The 12661-nt window shown below is 38.0% G+C and overlaps 1 protein-coding gene across 1 annotated transcript in view; it reads left to right on the forward strand.

Annotated features, from left to right (window-relative positions):
* The first annotated feature begins 1414 nt into the window (after nucleotides 1-1414).
* LOC119542856 (glycerol-3-phosphate dehydrogenase 1-like protein) overlaps nucleotides 1415-12661 on the forward strand; it is a 34166-nt gene continuing 22919 nt past the window's right edge. Inside the window, exon 1 of the mRNA XM_037847479.1 lies at nucleotides 1415-1425. Coding sequence (XP_037703407.1) covers nucleotides 1415-1425 — 11 coding nt within the window. The remainder of the gene's footprint in view (nucleotides 1426-12661) is intronic.

The raw sequence follows: 12661 nt of genomic DNA on the forward strand, positions 1-12661 counted from the left end.
AAGCTAGAAATGCTTTACCTAAACGGTCCTTATGACAGTAGAAACTTTATTCAAAGGATGAATTTAAGGCAGCACTTGCCAAAATTTGTTTTGGGGAACATGAGACCATTAAAATACTGTGTTAAGAAACAAAGAGTTTCATGGTGAAATAAGATTGAAAAATGCTGCATAATTTAACCAACTCTTGAAAATTCACATTGTGCTGTAATACACTAAGGCTCTTATGAATTCTTGCTGTAAGTAAGCTTATTTGTTTTATCTCAGCATTTCTCAATGATATCATTTATTGTATAATGTTTAATAACATCCAGCAGAAAATGTTTTGGAAAATGCTGATCCTGAGATTCAGAACTCCGTTTCCTCTTTCTTAAAAGTTCCTACTAAGATATCCCACATTATCATTGAGTTATCACTATAAAGTTTGCTAGGGGGTTAATTAAGAAGAATCTTATCATAAACCTTTGTTGTGTACAAACTCCTCCTTAAATATTTGTCATGCAGAAGATTTTCCTTCAGTGTCTGGAAGACCAAACAAACAATCCCTATATTTTAAGGTTCTTAGAAACAAGGAAGTCATTTAGCCTCCACAATGCACAGGAAGGCTGTCAAATTCTGTTAGCTAATGTTTCCCAGAAACTCATTCTTTTTCTGTGATTCAACTGTTAGATTACAATGGTAATACTTTAAAATATTCTATCCGGGAATGTGGCTATTGACACCAAAGAAAGCTTTGGATTATGTACAGTGAGACTGCTTGACAAAAAAAAGAACAAGGGAAAAGAACATCCATCCTGATAGAGAACAAAATCTCCTAGCTATGCTTAAAATACTAAAATTTAGTTTGCAGCAGCTTCTGTCCCTCTGTGAAAACAGAGAAAGATGGCGAAAGCACAGAGCTGGAAAAGGGTTCTGGATGCCATAGTAACAGCATCTTCAGTGACGACATTATGTACCACCTGGTGCTCTCATGACTAAATTGCAATATTATGCCTCAGTATTCACTGAGGTGAGACAATGCCTAGGCCTAAAAACAGAACAATCACATTAAAGCAACAATTCACCTACAGGTTGGGACTAGAAAGCATCAATCTTTTTTATTTCTCTAATAATGTCCTTTGTGCTTCCAGATGTCAGCACCATGCCCCGATTTACGAGCATAGCCCAAGTTCTAAGTACTTTAAAACAGAGGACTATGAATTTGTAAATCTGAAACCTACATAGAAGATTCTACTTAAATCTAATTTTTTCAGTAAGATACTCTTGCCAAATTTTAGTCTATTTAATCAACAGAAGTGCTAATGCAGAGACTGCATAACCTCTTTGGGGAAATATGAAGGGGGTTTGTAAGAATCTGGACTAGGTGATCGAGACCCTCCCCACTTTAAAATGCATTGATTCTGGGGAATGCGGCAAGATGGCAGACTGGTGGGCTGTATGTTTTAGTTACTCCTCCAGGAAAGTAGGTAAAAAGCCAGGAACTGCGTGGACTGGACACCACAGAGCAATCTGTCTTTGGGCATACTTCATACAACACTCATGAAAACGTAGAACTGCTGAGATCAGCGAAATCTGTAAGTTTTTGCGGCCAGGGGACCCGCGCCCCTCCCTGCCAGGCTCAGTCCCGGGGGAGGAGGGGCTGTCAGCTCCAGGAAGGAGAAGGGAGAATTGCAGTGGCTGCTCTCATCGGAAACTCATTCTACTGATTCAAACTCCAACCATAGATAGACTGAGGCCAGACACCAGAGACTCTGAGAGCAGCCAGCCCAGCAGAGAGGAGACGGGCATAGAAGGAAAACAACACGAGAAGCTCCAAAGTAAAAGCAGAGGATTTTTGGAGTTCTGGTGAACACAGAAAGGGGAAGGGCGGAGATCAGGCCTTGAGGCGCATATGCAAATCCCGAAGCAAGGCTGATCTCTCTGCCCAGGGCACCTTTCCTTAATGGCCCTGGTTGCTTTGTCTATTAGCATTTCAATAACCCATTAGATCTCTGAGGAGGGCCGTTTTTTTTTTTTGTTTTTTTTTTTTTTTAAATCCTTTTTGCTTTTTCTAAAACAATTACTCTAAGAAGCTCAATACAGAAAGCTTCAAAGAATTGAAATTTGGGCACGTCAAGTCAAGAGCAGAACTAAGAGAGCTCTGAGACAAAAGGCAATAATCCAGTGGCTGAGAAAATTCACTAAACAACACAACTTCCCAAGAAAAGGGGGGTGTCCGCTCACAGCCACCATCCTGGTGGACAGGAAACACTCCTGCCCATCGCCAGCCCCATAGCCCAGAGCTGCCCCAGACAACCCAGTGTGACGGAAGTGCTTCAAATAACAGGCACACACCACAAAACTGGGCGTGGACATTAGCCTTCCCTGCAACCTCAGCTGAATGTCCCAGAGCTGGGAAGGGGGAGCAGTGTGAATTAACAGAGCCCCATTCAGCCATCATTTGAGCAGACTGGGAGCCTCCCAACACAGCCCAGCAGCCCAGAACTGCCCTGGGGGGACGGCACTCACCTGTGACATAGCACAGTCATCCCTCAACAGAGGACCCGGGGTGCACAGCCTGGAAGAGGGGCCCACTTGCAAGTCTCAGGAGCCATACGCCAATACCAAAGACTTGTGGGTCAGTGGCAGAGACAAACTGTGGCAGGACTGAACTGAAGGATTAGACTATTGCAGTAGCTTTAAAACTCTAGGATCATCAGGGAGATTTGATTGTTAGGGCCACCCCCCCTCCCCGACTGCCCAGAAACACGCCCCACATACAGGGCAGGCAACACCAACTACACACGCAAGCTTGGGACACCAATTGGGCCCCACAAGACTCACTCCCCCACTCACCAAAAAGGCTAAGCAGGGGAGAACTGGCTTGTGGAGAACAGGTGGCTCGTGGACGCCACCTGCTGGTTAGTTAGAGAAAGTGTACTCCACGAAGCTGTAGATCTGATAAATTAGAGATAAGGACTTCAACTGGTCTACAAACCCTAAAAGAACCCTATCAAGGACAGCAAATGCCACGAGGCCAAAAACAACAGAAAATTATAAAGCATATGAAAAAACCAGACGATATGGATAACCCAAGCCCAAGCACCCAAATCAAAAGACCAGAAGAGACACACCTAGAGCAGCTACTCAAAGAACTAAAGATGAACAATGAGACCCTAGTACGGGATATGAAGGAAATCAAGAAGACCCTAGAAGAGCATAAAGAAGACATTGCAAGACTAAATAAAAAAATGGATGATCTTATGGAAATTAAAGAAACTGTTGACCAAATTAAAAAGATTCTGGACACTCATAGTACAAGACTAGAGGAAGCTGAACAACGAATCAGTGACCTGGAAGATGACAGAATGGAAAATGAAAGCATAAAAGAAAGAATGGGGAAAAAAATTGAAAAACTCGAAATGGACCTCAGGGATATGATAGATAATATGAAACGTCCGAATATAAGACTCATTGGTGTCCCAGAAGGGGAAGAAAAGGGTAAAGGTCTAGGAAGAGTATTCAAAGAAATTGTTGGGGAAAACTTCCCAAATCTTCTAAACAACATAAATACACAAATCATAAATGCTCAGCGAACTCCAAATAGAATAAATCCAAAAAAACCCACTCCGAGACATATACTGATCACACTGTCAAACATAGAAGAGAAGGAGCAAGTTCTGAAAGCAGCAAGAGAAAAGCAATTCACCACATACAAAGGAAACAGCATAAGACTAAGTAGTGACTACTCAGCAGCCACCATGGAGGCGAGAAGGCAATGGCACGATATATTTAAAATTCTGAGAGAGAGGAATTTCCAGCCAAGAATACTTTATCCAGCAAAGCTCTCCTTCAAATTTGAGGGAGAGCTTAAATTTTTCACAGACAAAGAAATGCTGAGAGAATTTGCTAACAAGAGACCTGCCCTACTGGAGATACTAAAGGGAGCCCTACAGACAGAGAAACAAAGACAGGACAGAGAGACTTGGAGAAAGGTTCAGTACTAAAGAGATTCGGTATGGGTACAATAAAGGATATTAATAGAGAGAGGGAAAAATATGGCAAACATAATCCAAAGGATAAGATGGCCGATTCAAGAAATGCCTTCACGGTTTTAACGTTGAATGTAAATGGATTAAACTCCCCAATTAAAAGATATAGATTCGCAGAATGGATCAAAAAAAATGAACCATCAATATGTTGCATACAAGAGACTCATCTTAGACACAGGGACACAAAGAAATTGAAAGTGAAAGGATGGAAAAAAATATTTCATGCAAGCTACAGCCAAAAGAAAGCAGGTGTAGCAATATTAATCTCAGATAAAATAGACTTCAAATGCAGGGATGTTTTGAGAGACAAAGAAGGCCACTACATACTAATAAAAGGGGCAATTCAGCAAGAAGAAATAACAATCGTAAATGTCTATGCACCCAATCAAGGTGCCACAAAATACATGAGAGAAACACTGGCAAAACTAAAGGAAGCAATTGATGTTTCCACAATAATTGTGGGAGACTTCAACACATCACTCTCTCCTATAGATAGATCAACCAGACAGAAGACCAATAAGGAAATTGAAAACCTAAACAATCTGATAAATGAATTAGATTTAACAGACATCTACAGGACATTACATCCCAAATCACCAGGATACACATACTTTTCTAGTGCTCACGGAACTTTCTCCAGAATAGATCATATGCTGGGACATAATACAAGCCTCAATAAATTTAAAAAGATTGAAATTATTCAAAGCACATTCTCTGACCACAATGGAATACAATTAGAAGTCAATAACCATCAGAGACTTAGAAAATTCACAAATACCTGGAGGTTAAACAACACACTCCTAAACAATCAGTGGGTTAAAGAAGAAATAGCAAGAGAAATTGCTAAATATATAGAGACGAATGAAAATGAGAACACAACATACCAAAACCTATGGGATGCAGCAAAAGCAGTGCTAAGGGGGAAATTTATAGCACTAAACGCATATATTAAAAAGGAAGAAAGAGCCAAAATCAAAGAACTAATGGATCAACTGAAGAAGCTAGAAAATGAACAGCAAACCAATCCTAAACCAAGTAGAAGAAAAGAAATAACAAGGATTAAAGCAGAAATAAATGACATAGAGAACAAAAAAACAATAGAGAGGATAAATATCACCAAAAGTTGGTTCTTTGAGAAGATCAACAAGATTGACAAGCCCCTAGCTAGACTGACAAAATCAAAAAGAGAGAAGACCCATATAAACAAAATAATGAATGAAAAAGGTGACATAATTGCAGATCCTGAAGAAATTAAAAAAATTATAAGAGGATATTATGAACAACTGTATGGCAACAAACTGGATAATGTAGAAGAAATGGACAATTTCCTGGAAACATATGAACAACCTAGACTGACCAGAGAAGAAATAGAAGACCTCAACCAACCCATCACAAGCAAAGAGATCCAATCAGTCATCAAAAATCTTCCCACAAATAAATGCCCAGGGCCAGATGGCTTCACAGGGGAATTCTACCAAACTTTCCAGAAAGAACTGACACCAATCTTACTCAAACTCTTTCAAAACATTGAAAAAAATGGAACACTACCTAACTCATTTTATGAAGCTAACATCAATCTAATACCAAAACCAGGCAAAGATGCTACAAAAAAGGAAAACTACCGGCCAATCTCCCTAATGAATATAGATGCAAAAATCCTCAACAAAATACTTGCAAATCGAATCCAAAGACACATTAAAAAAATCATACACCATGACCAAGTGGGGTTCATTCCAGGCATGCAAGGATGGTTCAACATCAGAAAAACAATCAATGTATTACAACACATTAAAAACGCGAAAGGGAAAAATCAATTGATCATCTCAATAGATGCTGAAAAAGCATTTGACAAAATCCAACATCCCTTTTTGATAAAAACACTTCAAAAGGCAGGAATTGAAGGAAACTTCCTCAACATGATAAAGAGCATATATGAAAAACCCACAGCCAGCATAGTACTCAATGGTGAGAGACTGAAAGCCTTCCCTCTAAGATCAGGAACAAGACAAGGATGCCCGCTGTCACCACTGTTATTCAACATTGTGCTGGAAGTGCTAGCCAGGGCAATCCGGCAAGACAAAGAAATAAAAGGCATCCAAATTGGAAAAGAAGAAGTAAAACTGTCATTGTTTGCAGATGATATGATCTTATATCTAGAAAACCCTGAGAAATCAACGATACACCTACTAGAGCTAATAAACAAATTTAGCAAAGTAGCGGGATACAAGATTAATGCACATAAGTCAGTAATGTTTCTATATGCTAGAAATGAACAAAGTGAAGAGACACTCAAGAAAAAGATACCATTTTCAATAGCAACTAAAAAAATCAAGTACCTAGGAATCAACTTAACCAAAGATGTAAAAGACCTATACAAAGAAAACTACATAACTCTACTAAAAGAAATAGAAGGGGACCTTAAAAGATGGAAAAATATTCCATGTTCATGGATAGGAAGGCTAAATGTCATTAAGATGTCAATTCTACCCAAACTCATCTACAGATTCAATGCAATCCCAATCAAAATTCCAACAACCTACTTTGCAGACTTGGAAAAGCTAGTTATCAAATTTATTTGGAAAGGGAAGATGCCTCGAATTGCTAAAGACACTCTAAAAAAGAAAAACGAAGTGGGAGGACTTACACTCCCTGACTTTGAAGCTTATTATAAAGCCACAGTTGCCAAGACAGCATGGTACTGGCACAAAGATAGACATATAGATGAATGGAATCGAATTGAGAATTCAGAGATAGACCCTCATATCTATGGCCGACTGATCTTTGATAAGGCCCCCAAAGTCACCGAACTGAGCCATAATGGTCTTTTCAACAAATGGGGCTGGGAGAGTTGGATATCCATATCCAAAAGAATGAAAGAGGACCCCTACCTCACCCCCTACACAAAAATTAACTCAAAATGGACCAAAGATCTCAATATAAAAGAAAGTACCATAAAACTCCTAGAAGATAATGTAGGAAAACATCTTCAAGACCTTGTATTAGGAGGCCACTTCCTACACTTTACACCCAAAGCACAAGCAACAAAAGAGAAAATAGATAAATGGGAACTCCTCAAGCTTAGAAGTTTCTGCACCTCAAAGGAATTTCTCAAAAAGGTAAAGAGGCAGCCAACTCAATGGGAAAAAATTTTTGGAAACCATGTATCTGACAAAAGACTGATATCTTGCATATACAAAGAAATCCTACAACTCAATGACAATAGTACAGACAGCCCAATTATAAAATGGGCAAAAGATATGAAAAGACAGTTCTCTGAAGAGGAAATACAAATGACCAAGAAACACATGAAAAAATGTTCAGCTTCACTAGCTATTAGAGAGATGCAAATTAAGACCACAATGAGATACCATCTAACACCGGTTAGAATGGCTGCCATTAAACAAACAGGAAACTACAAATGCTGGAGGGGATGTGGAGAAATTGGAACTCTTATTCATTGTTGGTGGGACTGTATAATGGTTCAGCCACTCTGGAAGTCAGTCTGGCAGTTCCTTAGAAAACTAGATATAGAGCTACCATTCGATCCAGCGATTGCACTCCTCGGTATATACCCGGAAGATCGGAAAGCAGTGACACGAACAGATATCTGCACGCCAATGTTCATAGCAGCATTATTCACAATTGCCAAGAGATGGAAACAACCCAAATGTCCTTCAACAGATGAGTGGATAAATAAAATGTGGTATATACACACGATGGAATACTACGCGGCAGTAAGAAGGAACGATCTGGTGAAACATATGACAACATGGATGAACCTTGAAGACATAATGCTGAGCGAAATAAGCCAGGCACAAAAAGAGAAATATTATATGCTACCACTAATGTGAACTTTGAAAAATGTAAAACAAATGGTTTATAATGTAGAATGTAGGGGAACTAGCAGTAGAGAGCAATTAAGGAAGGGGGAACAATAATCCAGGAAGAACAGATAAGCTATTTAACGTTCTGGGGATGCCCAGAAATGACTATGGTCTGTTAATTTCTGATGGTTGTAGTAGGAACAAGTTCACTGAAATGTTGCTATATTATGTAACTTTCTTGGGGTAAAGTAGGAACATGTTGGAAGTTAAGCAGTTATCTTAGGTTAGTTGTCTTTTTCTTACTCCCTTGCTATGGTCTCTTTGAAATGCTCTTTTATTGTATGTTTGTTTTCTTTTTAACTTTTTTTTCATACAGGTGATTTGAAAAAAGAAGGGAAAGTTAAAAAAAAAAAAAAAGAAAAAAGACAAACAAGGGAAAAAAAAAAAAAAAAAAAGATGTAGTGCCCCCTTGAGGAGCCTGTGGAGAATGCAGGGGTATTCGCCTACCCCACCTCCATGGTTGCTAACATGACCACAGACATAGGGGACTGGTGGTTTGATGGGTTGAGCCCTCTACCATAAGTTTTACCCTTGGGAAGACGGTTGCTGCAAAGGAGAGGCTAGGCCTCCCTGTATTTGTGCCTAAGAGTCTCCTCCTGAATGCCTCTGTGTTGCTCAGATGTGGCCCTCTCTCTCTGGCTAAGCCAACTTGAAAGGTGAAATCACTGCCCTCCCCCCTACGTGGGATCAGACACCCAGGGAAGTGAATCTCCCTGGCAACGTGGAATATGACTCCCAGGGAGGAATGTAGACCTGGCACCGTGGGACGGAGAACATCTTCTTGACCAAAAGGGGGATGTGAAAGGAAATGAAATAAGCTTCAGTGGCAGAGAGATTCCAAAAGGAGCCGAGAGGTCACTCTGGTGGGCACTCTTATGCACACTTTAGACAACCCTTTTTAGGTTCTAAAGAATTGGGGTAGCTGGTGGTGGATACCTGAAACTATCAAACTACAACCCAGAACCCATGAATCTCGAAGACAGTTGTATAAAAATGTAGCTTATGAGGGGTGACAATGGGATTGGGAAAGCCATAAGGACCAAACACCACTTTGTCTAGTTTATGGATGGATGTGTAGAAAAGTAGGGGAAGGAAACAAACAGACAAAGGTACCCAGTGTTCTTTTTTACTTCAATTGCTCTTTTTCACTCTAATTATTATTCTTGTTATTTTTGTGTGTGTGCTAATGAAGGTGTCAGGGATTGATTTAGGTGATGAATGTACAACTATGTAATGGTACTGTAAACAATCGAAAGTACAATTTGTTTTGTATGACTGCGTGGTATGTGAATATATCTCAATAAAATGATGATTAAAAAAAAAAAAAAAATGCATTGATTCTGTAGTATGGTCACAATGTTTCACAGCATTAAAAACTGAAAAGCCTACCAAATAAATTTTCCACCTTTCCATAAAAAAAGAAACCTTTTATGGTTTTATAGACCTATTCAAATAGAGAAGCCTTTATCTAACTACAAGATGTAATCTATTCCTAAACATGTCCATATCATTCAACAAGCATCTATTCATTGGGATTTTGTTCCACGAATAGTAGTGTAAGCACTATGAAGGATATGTCATAACTAACAATGCTGTTCATCAAATATTTCTGACTCTCTTCTCTCAGAGTATATGGTGATTATACTTCCCTCCCCTTTTGAAGTTAAGTGTGAACGTGTTACCTTTATTGGCCAATGGAATGTGAGTAGAAGAGAATATATTATTTCTAGGCAGAAGTTTTAAGAGCCAAAGCATGAATCACCATTTCTCTCCCCACTGCTTCTGTGATCTGGAGGCACTTGTCAAATGATGTTTCCATCTCCCTGGGTCCTTGAGTGGCTCCAATGAACACAGTCTCCCTGCCTACCCATATTGGAATCCAAGAAATAAACATCTCTGTTAAAAGACAGATTATTTGTTACAACGTATAATCTAGTGGTACTGGAAAAGATGGTAAGTTATAGAACACTTGCAAGAATATATATATATACACACACACATATATCTCATTTAGTCAGTCATTGCCGCATTCCCATAATGAAGATATCTTTACTTTCATTTAACAGTAAAGAATGTTGTGTCTCAGAGGGATTAGTAAATTGTCTAAGCTGGAAAATGGTAGGGCCACAAATTGAACCAGATTCTGAGTCCATGCTCTTTCCACCACCAGTACTGTCTGCTCTTGAAGAAGTTAGATTATAGCAGTCGACTAAATTTTTAAAAAGATGAAACCCTATGATTCTGAGACAAATCAAGAGTATAATGTGTATAAAGACAATGTATAAAATATTTGCATAAATCCCAAGAGAAAAAGACCAACAGACGAAATTTAGTTAAGAAAGTAATAGTGAGGTAGACAGGTCTTGAGCTAATTTATAAGATTTACTGGAATTTGGACGAGTGGGAAAAATAAGAAGTAGAAACTAAAGGCAGTGCACAAGCAAATACAGAAAGGAAGAAAACTATTAGAAGATGGGTAAAAAGAAGTGAGCCACAAATGGTCTTTTTTGTGGCTTTATCTATGAAATTAATTTTAAAATTTAGAGGTGAACTGTAAAATTCCAACCAGCTCTATGAAGAACATATAGAAACCTGCTTTGAGAAATGTTCTCAGAAAGCATTTGAAAATAAATTCACCATTCTGTCACATCTTAAGCTCAGTTGTTAATCTTTCTCAGTTAAGTGTCTACGGACCCCTAAACCAATAAGATGGGGAGGGGTCATATAGAGGCAGCAAGAGCAGATGAAAAAGCCCATCCTCAATTAGGGACAGGTGTCACTATTAGAGTTTCCTCTCAGTCATCCTTAACCCAGAAGCTGATACAGCACAGTTTAAGTTCTATTCATTAAAAATAATATGAAATTGAATTATTTCAAATAGAAGAAAGATGGTTGGAATATTTGAAAACACTGTGATCCATAAGTGTTCTTTAAAGGGTGGTAGGTACTGAATAAACAAACTTCAAGTCATGAGAACCTCTATAGGCAGGGAGGCAGCCATGTATGGAGCATTTTAAATTGCAGGAAAGATTAAGAGATGAAGAGAACAAAGGAAAGTACCAGGCAAATAAGCATTTATGAAAAGAATGAGCCAAATAATTAATCAATAACATTAGAATTAGAATCAGACCGTGGATGGGTTTAGAAGATGAAGATGTCCCAAAAGTATGGGAAGACACCAAAGGCTTTTGAATAGAGGAGTAATATGTGCATTTATTTATTTAAATGTAATATGCATTTATTTATTTTTATTTATTATATTTGCATGGTAATTTGTTTCCTTTTATATTCCCTTCTATGCTAAGAAATAAATGAAAATAATGAGAAAAATTGTTTTGAGGTTTTATTTTTTAAAAAATTATTCCTTTATTTAAGAAATTCTAAAGTGTTTTGAATGGAAATAGTTTTTTTTTTTACTATAAATGTACTACAGCAACATTTCCTATATTACATTAGAAAACTTAATTTTTAAAAGGTCCATTTTACAATAGTAAAAACAGTAACTATTTAATACTTCTAACTAAACCTAACAAAAGAAATGTAAAAGTAACATAGATGTGTGAATTATATATCAATAAAGCTGTTACCAAAAAAGGGTTAAAAAAGAAAAGTAAAACAGAAAATACATAGACATTTGATATATGTCCGTCAAGATACTTTTAAATAAAATACATGTTATTTTGAAATGTGCTTTTTTGGTTTAATGTATTACGATTATTTTTCCATGTCAATAAAGACTAAAAAATCCTTTTAATGGTTAAATAGTATTTCTTTATATAGACTGTTCGGTTTGCTAATGCTGCTGTCTACAAAACACCAGAAATGAACTGGCTTTTATAAAGGAGGGTTATGTGGTTGGTTACACAGGTACAGTCTTAAGGCCATAAAGTGTCCAAGGTAACGCATCAGCAATAGGGTACCTTCACTGGAGAAAGGCCATTGGCATCCAGAAAACCTCTGTTAGCTGGGAAGGCATGTGGCTGGTGTCTGCTTGCTCCCAGGTTGTGTTTCAAAATGGCGTTCTCCAAAATGTCTCTGTATCAGCTTGTTGGGGCAACTCTGGGCTAGTATGTCCAAAACATCAGCAAAACTCTGCTTTCAATGGCCATCTTCAAAATGTCTCTGTAAATTGCAGCTCTGAGGTTCTTCTGTTCGTGAGCCCCTTTATAAGAACTAATCAAGGCCCATGCTGAATGGGCAGGGCCACACCTCCATGGAAACATTCAATCAAAGGGGACATGCTAACCAAAAGTGTCACTCAAAGTTGGGTGGGTCACATTTCCATGGAAAACAACCTAATCCCAAGGTTCCAACCTAATCAACACTAAAACATCTGCCTCCACAAGATTGCATTAAAGAACATGGCTTTTGAGACATAAGATAATTTAACAAATCTATTCCTGGTCCTTCATGGTATTTTCAAATTTTTGATGTTAAAACAATGATGTAAGACTATTGTCAGATTTTTTCTACTGGATTCAATTCTAGAAGGAAAATTGTGGATTATAGGAAATATTCATGTTTTAACATACATGTTACTGAAAAAGTTACAGCAATTTAAATTCTGAGAATTCCCATTTCCACATGCCTTTAGCTATACTGGAAATTATCATTTTATATCTTTGCCAAGTGAAAATTGGCATCATATGGTTATCCTAAATTCCATTTCCTTAATTGTGCATTTGAACTTTTTTTACATATGTACAGGCAATTTGAATTTTTGAAATTGCCTATTCACATCCTTTACCC

This window comes from Choloepus didactylus, chromosome 8, assembly GCF_015220235.1.
Source record: "Choloepus didactylus isolate mChoDid1 chromosome 8, mChoDid1.pri, whole genome shotgun sequence".
NCBI lineage: Eukaryota > Metazoa > Chordata > Mammalia > Pilosa > Megalonychidae > Choloepus > Choloepus didactylus.